This window comes from Acipenser ruthenus, chromosome 44 (assembly GCF_902713425.1).
Source record: "Acipenser ruthenus chromosome 44, fAciRut3.2 maternal haplotype, whole genome shotgun sequence".
Lineage (NCBI taxonomy): Eukaryota > Metazoa > Chordata > Actinopteri > Acipenseriformes > Acipenseridae > Acipenser > Acipenser ruthenus.
The window spans coordinates 1,697,621-1,715,836 of NC_081232.1; the positions used below are offsets into that span (position 1 = coordinate 1,697,621).

General features: G+C 40.3%; 1 protein-coding gene and 3 non-coding genes across 4 annotated transcripts in view; all 4 read right to left on the minus strand.

The window, feature by feature from the left end:
- Positions 1-17,879, minus strand: part of supt16h (SPT16 homolog, facilitates chromatin remodeling subunit) — a 38,080-nt gene extending 20,201 nt beyond the window's left edge. Inside the window, exons 1-10 of the mRNA XM_033997932.3 lie at positions 17,341-17,879; positions 15,363-15,452; positions 14,241-14,411; positions 10,008-10,160; positions 9,489-9,635; positions 9,006-9,157; positions 7,933-8,105; positions 7,602-7,692; positions 6,341-6,414; positions 1,777-1,889 (exon numbers count right to left, since the gene is read on the minus strand). Coding sequence (XP_033853823.1) covers positions 1,777-1,889; positions 6,341-6,414; positions 7,602-7,692; positions 7,933-8,105; positions 9,006-9,157; positions 9,489-9,635; positions 10,008-10,160; positions 14,241-14,411; positions 15,363-15,452; positions 17,341-17,406 — 1,230 coding nt within the window. The 5' untranslated portion in view covers positions 17,407-17,879. The remainder of the gene's footprint in view (positions 1-1,776; positions 1,890-6,340; positions 6,415-7,601; positions 7,693-7,932; positions 8,106-9,005; positions 9,158-9,488; positions 9,636-10,007; positions 10,161-14,240; positions 14,412-15,362; positions 15,453-17,340) is intronic.
- On the minus strand, positions 8,443-8,558 carry LOC117399095 (small nucleolar RNA U6-53/MBII-28). The gene has a single exon (XR_004544015.1). It is a non-coding gene; the product is annotated as a small nucleolar RNA U6-53/MBII-28 (small nucleolar RNA).
- On the minus strand, positions 9,720-9,834 carry LOC117399096 (small nucleolar RNA U6-53/MBII-28). The gene has a single exon (XR_004544016.2). It is a non-coding gene; the product is annotated as a small nucleolar RNA U6-53/MBII-28 (small nucleolar RNA).
- LOC117399094 (small nucleolar RNA U6-53/MBII-28) lies at positions 11,196-11,307 on the minus strand. Its single transcript, XR_004544014.1, has one exon. It is a non-coding gene; the product is annotated as a small nucleolar RNA U6-53/MBII-28 (small nucleolar RNA).
- Positions 17,880-18,216: the final 337 nt, after the last annotated feature.

Here is an 18,216-nt window from a genome sequence, read left to right on the forward strand (position 1 = left end):
TGCTTATTTATAGTAATGAATACTGACTTTACCAGAGTTTATTTCTTGGAACTGGCACTCTGCTCACCTACCTTTTAATACATGGCTCATTGCAGGAGGGAATATAATTCTGATAAGGTAATTACAATTATTTTGATTGTCCTCTAGAGTTGAGATAGTACCGTATTAACTTGTAACAATCTCAGGATCATCCCCAGCGCCGTACTAACTTCTTACCAATTGCAATGAAAAAAGACGGGGAACAAAGTTGGGGACGAGCTGATCCCCAGTTTAGTACAGAGCTCAGGGTTAAGCTCTTTATTATAGTGTGCTACCAAACAGGAACTGAAGGGGGAGGACGGGGCTCAAGCTGAGTGATTGGTTCCAGATAATTATATTATCAGCGTTATTTTTCGTTATAAGATCGAAATCTTGCACTAAAAGTACGAAGGCTGAAATGCAACAAATATTTTTCTAACACCACCAAAATTAATGAAGCCGCGTTAGGACAAAAATTGTATTAGTCCTCATTTAATTCACGTTTATAGGACCAAAAGGTGTATTGTAGACAATAAAAAGGTGTAAATCAAATCAAAAAGGCCAATTACATATTTCAGGTATAGCCTATAAAAGCTTAACCCTTTGCAGTCCATTTATTAATTGCACATCAGGCACGTCAGGTCTAATTAATTCACACGCGCAGTTAATTTTAGACGCGCCGTTTTAAAGTATTTTTTTCCCCACAGTCAAACGGGTTTAAAAGGCCCTGCATATCAACAAAGCACTCACTAGGCATCTCCAGCCCCGCCCCACCCTTTCGTTCACTATAGCTTTCACCTATGTAAGAAATAAATAATAAAAATAGTCGTACATACCGATAGACCATCTCCTGATCACTCGTTTTATCACCAAACTCCTCAATAATCAAAGTCATTATTTTATTACTAGAAATTTTTTTGAATTGAAAAAATTGAGTATGTTAAATGATGAGTCTGTCCAGTAGTGCTGAGTTGAATGGTGAACAGTTTGGAAAGAATCAGGAAAAAATGGAGACTAAACTCAAAAAGAATGGCTGCACTGGAATGATCTAAAGATGCTAAAGGATTCACGGAGATTTAGTTTGTAATGCTGTAGGTTATGATGGATTACTGAGAGAAAGGGAGTCGCCCTCCAGGCCTAATCAGCCAGCTTTAGTACAGCTGCTGGCTTCTAAGGAGCTCCAAGATTGGAGGAGTGGATATTTGAATGAGCCAATAGGGAGAGAGGATGAACAGAGGGTGGTTGCAAGGAACTGTGGGAAATTAAGTTTTTACCTGGCCAGGCTACTGACCCTAATTAAAAAGGGACAGGTGGGTGAGACTTACACCCACATTATGTAGCACGGGAATTACTAAAAGTATTCAGATTAGGTGACGCCAACCGTGTAAGAATAAAAAATAAAAATAAGGCTGATAAAATATCCCCTTTAAAATACATATGCTAAATTATAGGGCAGCAGTGTGGAGTAGTGGTTAGGGCTCTGGACTCTTGACCAGAGGGTTGTGGGTTCAATCCCAGGTGGGGGGGACACTGCTGCTGTACCCTTGAGCAAGGTACTTTACTGAGATTGCTCCAGTAAAAACCCCACTGTATAAATGGGTAATTGTATGTAAAAAATAATGTGATATCTTCTAACAATTGTCACCCTGGATAAGGGTGTCTAAGAAATTATTATTAATAATAATAATAATAATAATAATAATAATAATAATAATAATAATAATAACAATAACAATAATGTCTAATGTTAATTTGTACCTCGTTGACCTGCACGGAGTCCCCGATGAACAGGGCGTACTTCTTCTGCTCCTCCTTCTTCCCCTCCTTGTTGAGCAGCTCCGACAATCCCAGGTTGATGCTGAACACCATCCCTGAGCAGACAAGACAGGAAGCAGGCTTTTATTTTTATTATATCATTTTCTTTTTGATACTGCTCACTTCTCCCCAGTCTCGGATCTCCAAATCTTTCACAATTGACTTTTTTTTCGCAGTTTAAGTTTGGCATTTCTAACCTCAAACTTGGATACTTTATCCATAACTACAAGACACTCTGTGCTGAATTTACTGGAAGTCTCTCAGCATCTTCAATTCAATGACAAGCGTTTCCCACAAGAAATCTGTCTCAATGACTTCGAAAGACTTTTGTCACTGAATATTTTAAGTTTTTTTTAGCTTTTCTAAAACTTACATTTTTAGTAAGGGTGCGCTGAAAAACTCGTACTAGTTATTGTCTTAAAAAAGCATTTACTTAGAGATTCAATTAAGCCATTCATTAAACTTTACAATTCAGAACCAATCAATGGCAATTAACTTCCTAATTGAGCATTTTAAAAGCTGATTGGATGCAAATCTCATAAAACTGACTTTTCACTGTTTTGAAATCAAGACAATTAATAAATTTATTGAACAGCTGCAGGAAATTTGATTTTCTGAACACACCTGATTTTTACATGTTAATGTATTCTACTCTCATTTTATAATTTCCTGTTCACTCTTGGAGTGAGACAAAAAACTTGGCTTCGTTTCTTATTAATGTTAAATTATAATTTATGAGTGTTTGATACATTGACAGCAACGAAGCTAGAAATGCATGAAAAAAAAAAAAAACAACCTTTCTAAAACGGTTTTAATCAAAGTGCTTTCACAAAAAAAGGGTGCAAATTGGCACAATGTAATAGAAACAAACTAGGAACATTGTAAATTAATGTCGGCTTTTTTAGTAGTTTTTATTTTCAACACAAGCTTAACTATAACATTAATAGATTTAATGTTTTCATCAATTAATGACAAACAATGTAAATAAAAGCCTAAATATTTCGATTTATTCTAATTTAATTAAAAAAGCCACTTAGTAATATCTCCCTGAGAACTTTGGAGAAAAAAAATGCAGCAACTAGACCCTACATGCTACAGTAGCCATTACAGTACTATCTGCTCAGAACAACTTATAGGTAGTAGTCCCCCCCCCCCCTCCACCAGGGCTTGCCGGTGCACAGCCCCTGGGCGTGCAGAGTCGTACTCCCGGTACCTCTAGTTAAATCTCATAAAATGCTTTCTTTTTAAATTCTCAACACAGTTGTAGTAAGTCTGGAAGTTCTTGCGGGCGTGCTAAAGAGAGACAGTCCGCTGCCACGTTTGTAGCCTCCTTTAAAATTACGATTTCAGCTTGAGATGACACTGGCTGCAACTCTATTGTCTCTTTATACACAAATAAGCTTACTTGATTTGAAAAATGTCATGAACGATACAAGCAACGTCTTACACTACTTTGTTTGATTAAATTAGTATACAAAATATGAAAGCTGAACATTAAATAAACAAAGAATAACGACAAAATTATTGCAGCCTACTTCAATAGGAACATTAGCCTGCTACATTATATTAAACCAAAACAATAACGACCTGGTTCTCTCTTGCCTTTCAATGAATATAAATTTAATTAGAGAATAAAAACCATACTAAGATCACAACTACCTAATTAATCGTTTTTGTAATCTACCAGCAGCTTCTGTTGCACACACATCGCTGATAATAGTGCAGACCGTGAGGCAGCGCTTTTTTACAGTTAAAATCACGGTCGTGTATGGTGGCTGAGAGGTGTTTTTTAATGCAGCCCTTGCTTTGTGAAGGAGAGGTACTGCAGCTGGTCTCCGGTCTGCAGTTCTACACTCTGGATCACTCCTCAGTTCGGCTCAGACATAAATTAACAAGAGAATCAATGGGCGACCGAACGTTCTAACATTTGACCGAAGTGCGCAGTAGGGCTCGGACAATGCATCGAATTACTGGATTAACCATCTATGGATAAAATAACCAAATCGATGGTTTTAAAAAAAATAAAAAAAAATGCATCTATCACTTCTTTAATAGGACAGTTTTTTTTTTTTTTTATTAGGACCAGCAAAATTTAAATCTACACTCTTATTCCTTGCCTTTCCTTTGGTTCCTTTAAATAAAAAAAAAAACCTCCCCGCCCACTATGCAGCACGAACGTTTTCAAGAGTAAGCATGACAAAAAATAAATAAAAAAAAACAACCTAGAGAAGAGACTAGAGGTAGGCTGCATTTCAGGATCACATTTTGCTAGTTAAATTAGCATTATTTAAAATTAAATTAAATCGACGTCAGACGTTTGGAAGTTTTATTTTATTTTTATTTATTTATTTTACAAAAGGACAAAATGTAAAAGGTAAAATGCACAGTTTGTGGAGTTTTAATGAGCTTCTGTGGCAAAACCACCAACATACGGGATCATTTAGTAAGACGGCACCCAACAAAATACGACAGCAGTATTAAACAAAAGGAAGCAACACCTTCTGTGGCAGCTTATTTTGGAAAGAAAGTTGATCCAAAAAGCATCAGAGCAAAAGAAATAACAGGATGTTGTCACACATAGCTCCGGGCTATGAAATGCCCTGTCAAAATGCAAACTCGAAATGCATTACTCTGGATCACGAATGTGCAAAGGAAAAGCTTTGACAGGATTTAAGTCAGGAGTGTAATTCAATGTTGTCACTACTGATGTATAAACAAGCATGACACAAGAAGCGTTTAACACAGTCACCTGCCATTACATACGCAAAACTGGGAACTTGAGTCAAAAGTATAAGCGACACGAAAATTACACGAAACACATAGCTGTGAATTTAGCAGAAGCGATCAATCAGATAAACACAGAGTTTGAAGTGGCTACAAAAGCAATAGCTTGTGTTCATGATAACGCAGCCAATGTATGCAGAGCAATGTCTTTGCTTTCTGCAGGCAAGCGTGCTGTGTGAGCTGTGCTGGGCACAATAATCTCTGCATTCAGAAAAGCTTGTATGGACTTGTCGTACATCCTCCATTAGTGGCAGTATCAAGGAGACTAGTTGCACATTTTAAAAAGAGTGAGATGGCAACAAGTGCTTTAAATAGGAAACAAACAGAAATGTTGAACACACAAAAAACACCAATACAGGATGTACAAACAAGGTGGAATACGGTTTATTATATGTTTGAACACCTTCTTGAATTAAAATGGCCAGTTATTGCTGTTTTGTCAAACCCAGATTTGACCATAAAGTCTGACGCATTTACTTTAGATCTCACGACTGAGCAGTGCAAGCTAATGGCTGAGATCCTACCTCTACTACAGCCATTTGAGCCGGCTACAGTACTTTCGAGTAGAGAAACATTACGGCTAGTTCTTTGTATCCACTTGCAACAGGGATAAAACACAGACTGACTGAAGTTACTGATGAAGAGGAGACACCATCTTCTTCAAATTCAACTGATTTGCTAATTCCAGTTACACGGAGTTTGACAGATAAGCTAGTGCGTAATTTGTCTCAGTGATTGTTTACATCAGCTGAAAGACCCAAGTAATGAGGTTATGCTGTTTTTGTGTCATTTCTTGACCCCACGATTTCGCCATGTGGATTTCCTATCCGAAGAGGCCAAAGCCCAAACTAGTGAGGCTGGTGGAGGACAACCTCAAAATGACAGGAATCGTGCCTGTACAAGTGAGTGCAGCATAGAGGACTTACCTGTTAAAGAAAACAAAGACCAAACAAGCAATGGAATTGTTACTTCGTGGACAGAAACAAAATACACACTACTTCTAAGGAAACCTTAATCCAACAAGCGATGACGATTTATGCTTCTTAAACATTAGCGAAGATCCCGATGGAAAAATAACCAGACAAGTATCCCTGCAACATCGGTCCAGAGCGAGCGTTCAGCAAAGCAGGGATACTTGTGAACAACCTCCGTTCTTCTTTGAAACCGGAGAACGCGGATGCCATAATATTTCTGAATAAAAACAGAAGATAAGCTCTGAAGAGAGCACAGACTTTGTTACGTTGTACATGTAAATAGTTATTCTTGTGTTCCCCGTTGGAATTTTTTTCCACTCTAATCCAGTTGGTGTCAAGACATCTTAAAAAAGGGAAGACAGTAATATTTTTAATGTTTTATTAACTTTGTGGGGAACCTCACCGACAGTGTGACTAAACATAAATAATTAGAAATGTGTAGTTTTTCAATTTTCAGTTTCAATTTTGGTGGTTCCACAAAAAGGCACTCCTTGTTAACGAGTTCTACCAGCTTATCAAAGGAGGCGTTTAAACTTGCAGACTTTTTTTTTTTTTTTTTAGTTATTTGAGCGCAAAAAATTGTCTGAATAATTTGTAAAAAAAATAATTTACGCCATTCTGTAACTTTAAAACTACCGAATGGATTTCATAGGGCCCTACGTTTTGCCCCCAGAGGGATGACCAAAAATGTCAACATACGACTGTTTTAAAGACCCCCCCCCCCCTGCAGTGCGTCCCGCTGCTCTCACCTTTCTTCACCTTGTACTGATTCTTGCTGTTCAGCACGAGCGATCCTTCTCTGAACTCAATACCCATCGCAAACCTGAAACAAGACAGGATAGGGCTAGAGGAGCACACACATACATACTGGCAGGGTCTATCAGATGGGATTTTTGCCTACCAACTGCCAAAAATTAAATATATTTCACTTTTAACTAGAACTACCGCAAGGAGTGTATTTGCACAACTGAACAAAGAAACAGGCTCATTTTATAATCTAGCCTTTAAACCTGACTTACAAAAATAACTGTTTATTTTACTTGCTTATTTTTGTAATTGTGTTTTATCTATCATTATTATTAAATCTCCCATTTTCTTTGTTTTTTTTGTAATTTTATTGCGATTTACTGCTATTGTTATTCGTATAATTACGTATTACTATTTTATGACACTGCAGGCTTTCTGTTTTATCCAACATGTAAAGCGCTTTGAGATACTGGGGTATGAAAGACACTGTATAAATAAAATTGAAAAATTGTAATTAAACTTGTCTACTGACACACTTATTTGTGTAACAAATGCCCCACATGCACCCACATGTTTTAATACCTCCTTTCAGCAATATAAAAAAAATCACAGCTCTAATACTAAACACACTGAAAACAAAAACAGAAACTCAAAGAGAATGTTGGAAGAGACCACTAGTTCCATTAAAGGTGAAACAACTTCCACAGTAAACATTTTTTTTTTTTTTACTGTCACAGTTCCTACCTTCTAGATCCCTGTCCTTTAAACTGATTACGTATACCCCAATGTAAATCTGAAAGGTTTACAGCAGGGGTGTCAAAGTTCCTGGAGGGTCGCAGTGTCTTGTGGTTTTTGTTCCACCTGACCCCTCAATTGCTTGACTGATCTAATTATTTGTTCAATTGGACAGTTTAACAGTTGATTTAAAAAATGCACCTGATTCAAGGTACCGCTACCTATAAAACATTGAGGCCTGGAGAGAAGTGTTAAGTGTGTCCAGTTAGTCAACTAATTAGACCAATTAAGCAATTGAGAGCTCGGGTGGAACGAAAGCCTGAAGACACTGCAGCCCCCTCCAGGAACAGAGTTTGACACCCCTGGTTTATATGGAGGCTAGGAGGGCAAGACAGGGGTTCAAAGCACTTGTGTTATCAGCTGACAATCACTGGAATGCACACTCAACAGGCTGCTGTTACTTTTTCATCATCATTATTATCATCATTATTATTATTCAGTTACTCTGTGTAGCACAGACTGACTCACCCCAAATTCTTGGTTAGTTTTCCAAGCAAGTCTGGCTTTTCTTTCTTGACAAATTCCATCACTGCGCTGTATACATCACACAGCTTCACACCTTCAGAAATGAACAGAGTGGTAGAAACAGTCAAAACTCTATTAGTACAGGCAGTAGGTCTTGTACCGAGACAGGTCTGAATCTGTCCAATTTACCCATCTTTCCCCGTCTCTTGCAGTATTTAACTACTGTGTGTTCACACAGTCTTACTACTAAACTAATTGAATCAAGTTCACCTGCCCCCACTTTCCCTTATCAAGTCCCCTCTCCCAAGCTCTCTCCAGTCCCCTCTCCCCTCACCGTGTTGCAGTTCCTTGAGCAGCTCCTCCTCGACCTGCAGCAGGAAGCTGTAGTTGTCCTGCATGTCCTGCGGAGGGTCCACCATGAGCGTGCGCACCAGGTTGGAGCAGTACGACTTGTAGCGGATCCCCATTGCGCAGGTGATCGCGCCGAAGTGCATGTGGTTCTTATCACTGGGGGGGCGAGACGAGAAACGCACAAACACGTCAGCAAGGGGTACTCCCTTTAACTTCCTAGCGACGGGACAAATACTGGAACAAACGCTGCTTCAAATGTGTTCGGCAGCCAAAAACTTTACAATTCGTTCATATTACAGAATTGAAGGCTTGACTCTAAATATCAGTGGTTTATTTTTCATAAGCCTTCCATCCCTTTTTTAAATACATGAATACACCATGTAAAATAAATGTATTACTACTATGTGTACAGTGGGGCTACCTCCTCCTATATCTGTATATTTTACATTTGTTAAAAGCAAAATTCCCCCAATTACAATTACTGCCCCAGTGTTTGCCTCAGAACCCAGTCAGTGTGAGAAGCAGAGTTTAACTCAGCTGCACCCAGAGACACAGCCCCAGAGAGCCAGCCTGGTGCATCAGTATTAGCATGGAAACTCATCACCGGCAAACTTTCCACTGCCCAACAGTACGTTTCTCAGGCCCGTACTCAGAAGCGTTCTTGCTCTTGAGACGTATTTTATTTTAGAAGTTTTTTTTTTTTTTTTAAACCTTCTTATTTCTCACTTTTTATTTCCATGCCTAATCCCTGTCCGGCTCCCCCACCCCGGCTCCTCCCCCCTGTCCGGCTCCCCCACCCCGGCTCCTCCCCCCTGTCCGGCTCCCCCACCCCGGCTCCTCCCCCCTGTCCGGCTCCCCCACCCCGGCTCCTCCCCCCTGTCCGGCTCCTCCCCCCACCCCGGCTCCTCCCCCCTGTCCGGCTCCCCCACCCCGGCTCCTCCCCCCTGTCCGGCTCCCCCACCCCGGCTCCTCTCCCCTGTCCGGCTCCCCCACCCCGGCTCCTCCCCCCCGTCCGGCTCCCCCACCCCCTCAGCTCCTCCCCCCTGGCCAGCTCACCTCACCACGCTGAATTTGAGGTTGTAGTTGCCCCCGCTCTGTATGATGGGTGGGTAACACATCTCCACTGTGGAGGGGTCAGCCCCGGCCAGGTATTTCTTCTCCTCGATGGCTTTCTCCACCGACTCCGCCAGCTTGCTGTGACGCACTTTCTGCAGACGGGAGAGGAAAACAAAAATCGGTAAACAATCTGAAAAATCCTGAACGTGACCTTGTTTCAGAGACCACAATTTGCATTAACCTTGGACTCCCATAGCTATCATTAAAAGTTAGGTATCCAACAACTGGGAACAGCTCAGGAGGTGATACTGGCATCTTCATTCCCAACTCTGCCTGCCTCCCTCTCACCCAGTCTCCCTCCTCCTCTCACACATCCCCTCCCTGCCTCTCCCAGCATCAATATCCACAACCTCCATCACCCTTTATTTGAAGATCTTGAACCTTTGAGGTGACGCTGGCTGCTTTCTTCAGCCTCCCTCTCACCTCATCTGCATCCACGATCTCCATCACCCTCTCCTTGAAGAACTTGTTGAACACCTCGGAGGTGATGCTGGCTGCTTTCTTCATGAAGCCGAGCTCCCCGTCCTCCTTCACTGCGATGGTGTAGGCCACTGCTGCACTGATATCCACCTGCACGCAGATCAAACAAAGACAAGAGAAATAACATTCTGTACAGCACGTACAAACGTCCTGTCACATTTTCGGCCCCCGTGTTTGCCTCAGACTCCACAGTGTGAGAAGTAGAGTTTAACTCAGCTGCACCCAGAAACACAGCCCCAGAGAGCCAGCCTGGTGCATCAGTATTAGCATGGAAAAAACATCATAGGCAAAACAAACCCAAACTGCGTTTACACTGCCCAATGACACTTTGGAAGAGCCAGGATTTCAACCTGCACTTCCCTGACTATGACTCACCCTGCACACCACATGGTCGTGCCTTTACTAGGGGAGACCCTTGGGGACCCCCGGGTTTGGGGAATGCATTCTCGCTCCCCTGCCTACCTTCTCTAACCCCTCTTTGTTAAGAGCGTCGTTCCAGCTCTTCATGAAGTCTCCCGGGAACTTGTCTTTGCTGAACACCCCAATGGTCTTCCCTTCCTTGCTGCCTTTGATCGCCTCCACCATCTTGTCAAAGTTGCCTTTGTTGCTCTCGTTCTGCTCAGACAAAATAAATGGAAATATTAAAATCAGCAACGCATCCCCCGTTGCTACGGCTGTACGATAAATTTCAACGTGATGAAAATCAACCGTATGCAAAGACATTTATAGGATAACACATGGCAATGAAATGTTTAATCACAATCGGATCAGCGGCTCCAGATATATGGAACAATGTGAAGTGTGCACTTAATTTACACAGAAGATTTACCCACAATAAATACACGTGTGGCTCAAACTTAGTCAGCAGCCTATAAAAAAGAAGAACTTCATAAATAAGACACATCTGTGCGTTAATGTGGACTAAAGAGAAAACAATGGCAAGAGGCTTGAAGCTATTCCCAAAATACGATCTCTACAGCCAGAAAAGGAGTACGAGATTTCCATGTTTTTGGGAGCCGATAAGTGAAAGACAGTTCTCTCAAACATGTGTGAACCCTTGGGACTGCCAAACTAACAGAATCCTGAGAGTGTAAACTAGAGCCAGTGTGAATCCTCTCCACCAGAACATTCAGATAAGGAGGTACCAAACCTTTAAGAACCTTACAAACAAAACAGCACCAATGAAAAAGCCTACAATTTGTTAACGAGAGCCAGTCTAGTTTTACATACATGGTGACAATGGTTTGTCAAAGAGGGACAATACAGAACAAATCTGCAGCATGAATTATATATTACACAAGGGTGTGCAATTCATATCGCCCAGGACAACAAGTTTTGCCATTATACTTTGCTCGTTGGACAAATAGTTTTTATTTTTTTTTTCCTATATTAGTTCTGTTGCTAGAAAAACACTCCAGGTTTTTAGAACTGAATTGCGCAAGTCCAGCACCTACCGTACACGCAAACATTTTAAAAAGTGTTTACGTCCCACCCGTATCACTAATGATTGGCTAGCTGTGGAAAAAAAAGCTGATCTACTGGTTACAAAATTTTTTTTAAAAATCCAGAAATGGCTGCCAAGAGTGCCGTTTAAGATATGAACCAGCATGACAGCCACATCCATCATTAGAGTAACTTCTATACTCGTGTTTGCCTCAGACTCCAGTGCGAGAAGCAGAGTTTAACTCAGCTGCACCCAGAGACACAGCCCCAGAGAGCCAGCCTGGTGCATCAGTATTAGCATGGAAACTCATCATAGGCAAACAAAGTCGAGTAACACCAAGACACAAGATAAAAAATGGATACGATAAAACCCGATTTACTGTCTTCAGAGAAACGCACAAGCGCGTCAGGAAGGGGTGCTCATACTACAGAATTTCATGCAACCAATGCATCAATGTGGTCTGAAACTAACACAATCTATTGTGCAGAAGTGTGTTTTTTTCATTTTAAATAGGTAATGTAATGGCTTATTGTACTCTTAAAGAGAATAAAACAAGTCACTGAATTACCTAGAAGGGGCATGGTAAATCAGGCCGAGAGAGGGTGGGGTACTTCTGTTCATCAATTCAGGCAGTGATCCTTTCTGGTTAAACATCTCACAAGTACAGGCTAAAACTCCCTAGACTGGACACTCCCTTCGGTTCAGTAGCTTAGTACCAGCCGATGCTTGGGTTGGTGAAGGGCAGCGATTGGCTTGAGAAACAGGGAGAGCAGGAATGCAGGTCACCCCCTTACCTCCAGCCTCCTGAGCGATCAGCTGAGCTGCAGCGCAGTGTGACATTCTAACAGGGACATTTCAAAACGAGGCTCTTATCAAGGGGTTGATAACAGCAATCAAAACCAGAGAAACACAACCCCTATTTATAATCCAGCAAGTCACTGGTGCAAAACAATACAAATGTATTTTTATATAGCGCCCTTCACACCACGGCACCCCAGAGCACCATAGAAAGTTAAAACTAAAACGAGAGTTCAATATATCACACACTCCGGCTACAACCAAGTATATAAAAGCAAATTTAAAAAAAAGCATGTTTTCAATTTAGACTTAAAAGAATGCAATGTTTCAACCTGCCTGATGTCAACCGGAATAGAGTTCCACAAACGAGGAGCACAGCAGCAAAAAGCCCCGGCTCCAGCTTGTCGGAACAACTAAGAGTTCTGCATTTTCGGATCTCTAAAGAATGAATAGGAATATACAGAGTTAGTAGTTCTTGGAGATTGCAGGGTTTTCAAAATAAGCCAGCCACCGACACGATCCACCGTCAAACGATATTTGCACAGGCTTTTATTTTAAAAAAATATTACGATTATTTTCAGGTATTGCACAAAAAAATGTATTCCTTTTAGTATGACTTCTGAGATATTGGGTGGGTTATGTCATGTGTAGAGGCTGTATCCCTTTAAAATTAAAAGGCATGCTGGGATATCAGCTGAGCCCTTGTGAGCTGATGGCAGAAGACGAATGGGAGAGGGAGATCTGAGCAGGGATGAAGAAGAGAGAGTTAAGAGGCACCGCGCCAAACTTGTAAAATAAATCTTGGTCAGACTCTGATACTTGGTACCAATAGGCACAGTAACATTTGTTCAAGTTTATCTTTATTATGAAAAGCTATTTTATTGAGGTTAATGTTTAATATTTGGTGCGTTACACACAAAACAAGTGCACTATTTTTTACTTTAAGCATATTTAAAAATCTTGACAAACCGCAGTTTGTGTTAAATGTCTGTACTTTCCATTAATACTGTAATCCAGTATTTTACAACAATCACCAAAGTTTAATTTTGAATACTGGCTTGCTGCGGGAATCTGCTTAACTCTGCATGTACCACTGGTGTCCAACATTGTTACATCAGTTGGTTTGTTAAGCCAGGTCCACAAAAACAGATGGCGAAATTGAAATAGTATTTTTGAAGTCTATTGTCTTCATTGTATTTCACAAATTGTTATAATTACTTTTGATTTATTAATACGAAAGTCAAGATACCTTTGACACCAACTGGTACTGGAGTATTCTGTAAGGTCAGGACAGGGTTCTCCATTTGATGCAAATCAAACATTTCCATTATTAACCACTTTTTTACTGTTAACAGTACAATATTGATGCGTTTTTTTCATTCCATTCATATTCAAATGGCCTAAGCCTTAATTCCCAGTGTGTTGTATAAATCCAACATTATAAATATTATCGTCTATATATTTAAATATCTTGAGTTATTTGAGACTGAAGTAAAATAATTAGGGGTGCACCGATAAAGATTTTCTTGGCCGATACAGATAGCCGATATAATAATAATAATAATAATAATAATAATAATAATAATAATAATGCAACGACCCGGCAGTCTGTGCTAACTAAGAGGACTTGTTTTGCTTTTCGAACGCAGAGAGTGTTGAGCAGCACGGGGCATGCGAACACTCCAGAGTATTCAATATTTTTAAAAAGCATCAGAATGTTGCTCCCGAGTGGCGCATCCAGTAAAAGCGTTCCGCATGGAGTGCAGGTTGTGCCCTATAGCCTGGAGATCGCTGGATCGAATCCAGGCTGTCACAGCCGACCATGACCAGGGGGTTCCTAGGGGAGCAGCGCACAAACGGCCGATCACAGATTGTGTTTTTTTTCATTATAATCGGTGCCATGCCAATAGGCTACCGATTATCAGTGCATCCCTATAAATATGAATAGATAGGATGCCTTGGATAAAGTCAGCAGCTAAATAAATAATCATAATTATAGGTTGTCAAGTTACCCATTGCAGTATGCAACAACAGTAATAATATGCAACTAAATTGAGGAACACTACACTTATTTATGAATAGCGTCAGTATAAAAAGATCAATGAAATACGATACTCTGAAAAGACAATATTTAAACTATTGTTGATCATATACGGATGTTTACTGCATTCTTCCATAGTTCGGCTTTGCTTATATTCCAGTTTATTTACAGCTTCCAAAGGTAATTTTTAGTTGGGTGGTGCCAAAGTTTTGCAGTCCTGCCAACCCAACCAGGGTTAGCTGTAATCAGCTAACCCTGGTTGGGTTGCAGCCGTGAGGAGGCACTTTAATTGTGGGCTTTGAAAAATAAATTATACAAAAATGTATTAAAAATTCGATCTGAAAAGATGAACCCCTATTTCCAATCCACCATGTATTTTTATTGATTTCTGTAGAGCCCTTGGCTGACCGACCTTTTCCCTGATGAGCAGTGTGATGGGCGGCACCCCGTTGGCGTTCTCGCTGCCCTTGGTGTTGGCGATCTGCTTCAGGAACTCCACCTTCTTCTTGCTGGCCATGAAGACGATCTTCGACTCGCAGAAGATCATGATGGTGTCAGTCAGCTCGTACCCGAACAGCCAGGTCTGAGACAGAGAATAAGGATGCAAATCCATGTTTATAAAACAGAGTGAGCAGTACCATTGGTTAACAAGTGTCCCACTCTGTGCAGATTATTATTATTAAATTTCTTAGCAGACGCCCTTATCCAGGTCGACTTACAATTGTTACAAGAAATCACATTATTTTTACATACAATTACCCATTTATACATTTGGTTTTTTTTTTACTGGAGCAATCTAGGTAAAGTACCTTGCTCAAGGGTACAGAAGCAGTGTCCCCCACCTGGGATTGAACCAACAACCCTCCGGTCAAGAGTCCAGAGCCATAACCACTACTCCACACTGCTGCCCCATGGGGTGGGGTTGCCAATCCCAGCTCAGCCACCGACTCACTGCTTGTGTGTGTGACCCTGAGCAAGTCACTTAACCTCCTTGTGCTCCGTCCTTCAGATGAGATGCAAAACCGAGGTTCTATTGTAAGTGACTCTGCAGCAGTTGTGATGCATAGTTCATCCCCTAGTCTCCAAGTCACTTTGGATAAAAGCGTCTGCTAAATGATAAACTAATTTTATAAGAGCAATCACACACTCCAGGGTGTTCAAATATGGTCCAGAATTTCACAGGCCTCTTCTGTTTAACTTGGCTTCACCTCGGGCCAAATAGTACCCCTAGGAGTGCTGCTATTGGACCATATTTGAACACCCTGGAGTGTGTGATTGCTTTCATAGACTACCCAGAAACACAAGACTAAGCTCTTTAGTTTGTTTTGTGATAAATCCTAACGCCTCCTTGCTTTTTAACAATACTTTTCTCAATGCATATATTATATTACCATGCCTATGTGCCCACGCATGTTTTCAGTTGCATTTGCAGGCTTTCGTGAGGTTACATTTGCGTGTGATCTCAATTCAATGCATTGTCTATTCATTACCTGCCCCTCTACGCAAAGTTCTCTTTCAGTTCGGGGTTCATTACCTGCAGAGCCGTGGATTTCGCGTAGACGATTTCTTCATCCACCCCCACCGACACCACCAGGGCATCCACCTTCCCAAACTCATCTTCTTTCTGTGAAGGGTTGGGAAAAATAAATAAATAAATAAATAAAAATAAATAATAGGAAAATGATTCACACAAAGGTTGCAAAAATTACAATTCAAAGATTTGTTCCCAGTAGAGATGAACCAATTATTGAGCACCATGGCTTTGATAGATTCTCCCAACCTCACTACTCCTCTGCTTTGCACCCTCCGCTGGCTCCCTATCTCTGCTCGCATTCAATTCAAGACCCTTATTCTTGCCTACTGCTCTCCACCTTCAATCCCTCCTGTCTCCCTACACCACCCAATGAGCAATTAACGTAACTTGTCACATCTGTTTGAAATAAATTAAGATCAACAAAAATCAGGATCAGTCAAAATATCAAGGTAAAAACAAGTGACTGTTTTGTAATTAGCAGCTTTTTCTGAGTTCAATTAGGAAACATAATCCCTCAAAATATATTTAAATGGATGTCATGTGATCAAAAACAACCCCCCAAAACTTCAAGCCCTACTTAACAGTACAGCAGGGCGGTCCAATGCACGGCTCATTGAGCTCCACAATCTCTCACTGAATGATCAGTTTTTTTTGTTTTTTATGGATTTGAGAAGACTGCAAAGGCAATCTGTAGTCTTCGGTAGAAGCGGGTCCAGTCAAATCATATCTCATTGATGTTGCGTTTTAAACATGTTCAAGAAAACTACTTAAACCCTGTCTTAGTGCAGTTGCTACTATTTACTCCGAGTTTTATAAACTACACTTTTCCCTGGTGGTATTTTGATATATGGCGCTATAAAAAAAATAAATCCCTAGTTTTGATTTGGCGCGCCGAGACAAGGGTGCTCTGAATCTAGCCGGCATGTTTAGCTGCAGCACTGTGACCAAGCACGGATGTAATATTAAAATAAAATAAAGAAAGGATTACTAAAAGGACAATATTTTACTATTTCCTTAAGTTACAGAAATTAAAACACGTGTGGCATAAGCCACTGCTAAACACTGAATAATGATAAAGCACATATGAACGTTGCATTGTACTGTGGCTTTTCATACAAACGCCGGGTCCCATGCCCTATTGTTTTTGGGTGCTCTGTTTGATGTGACTCGGTCAAACGCATTGATTCTCTCATTATTAACCGAAAAGGACCGACAGATTTGCAGTTATTTCCCCAAGTAAAATGCAGTTACAGTATTGACTACTCTGCCCGTAGTTCTGGTTATACCGAAGCGCTCTTCGTGGGTTTCAAGTGAAACCGGCCATGTTGTAGTTCATTCTGAGTCATTGGCGGTATTAAATAATTCGCCCCAACTAAGAAAAAGGCACCATCAGATGTATTGCATTGTATGAACGCCTCAGTTTTGCACAAATACACATGGTTGCATTAACGCCACTATACTTTGGCACCATTGTATCTTCTCTTTCATCAACAGGCCATGCCTATGGTACCACTCCTAACTTTCTCTTTCAATCAAACGCAAAACTTGCACACAAATACATTGCATCATACCTCGTGTACCGTGTTAATAAACACAAGAAAACACACTATTTGCAACGTGCATTGTTGGTTGATAATTGAGTTAAACCGTTACCGGAAAAAAAAATTCTTAACACTCGTTTTACCCCCATAAATATTACCTCTAATAATATATATATTTAAGATAAGAAATATATAAAAACATGTCCTTTTTGACACACGGTCCCTGTTGCATTGTGAAGGCTGCTTTCCTGAACCAGCAGCAAGTACAATACATGCGTACAGAGCGGTGCACCGCCTCGGTCTCTCAAACAGGCCATGCTACATACACGCTAACTATTGTATTCCAGACATGCACACAACCTTTACTTGGACTATCACATTTAAAGCCTACAAACTGAAAGATAATAATAATAATGATGTTTGTCGTTTAGACTCACCTTCCAATTGCTGTACAGCCGCTTGATCCTCCGATAATAGGCCTCTTTGTCCAAGTTTACCGCCATAGCACAAGCAGCGCTGGTCCCAAAAACACTGCTTACGATACTTCCGAGCTTGCCCCTCTATAACCTATTTATATATTACAATCTTTATCTTTTTTTTTTTACAGGTATCTTCCAGGAACTAGAATGACAGAGAGAGCGGCGGCGCCCTTATATATAAATGTCGCCCGTATGTATATACTCGGCGTTACGTATTTTTATTTATTAAAACCAACAACAACAAAAAAAAGGAAAAATTATTGGGCTTTTTTTTTTATTTTAGTCATCCACCCCCGTTAATATATATTTTTTTAAATATAATTTAATGTTTAAATAATATTTATTATTATTATTATTTTATTTTTTAAATTTTTTTATTTAAATATCGTCGACTAATTAGAGCGTCCTGCTCCTGCCTCTCTCGCGTCTGCCTCCCTGCTCTGGAGCGCGCCGCCACACAAACTAATATGGCGCGAGATCCAACGCGAACCCGCTGACTACGTCATCAGCAGCCTCAAACGCACGAGATTTCGCAGCCGCCAAACACAACACCCGCCAAAATTATTATTATTATTATTATTATTATTATTATTATCAATAATAATATAACACTTCTAATAAATATTAGAAACAAATATTCACAAGAGATTAAGAAACATTCTTTCATAGTTTCATATCATGTTAATTTTGACAGAAAAAAAATAATTCCTCGTCTACATTGACTTAATTCTTGTGTAGTTTGTCTTCTATACAGCCAAATTATCAGAAATAAAAAAAAAAAACAATACTTCCAGCACCTGCAGTGCCCGTCGTGTTCAGTATTAAACTACATAC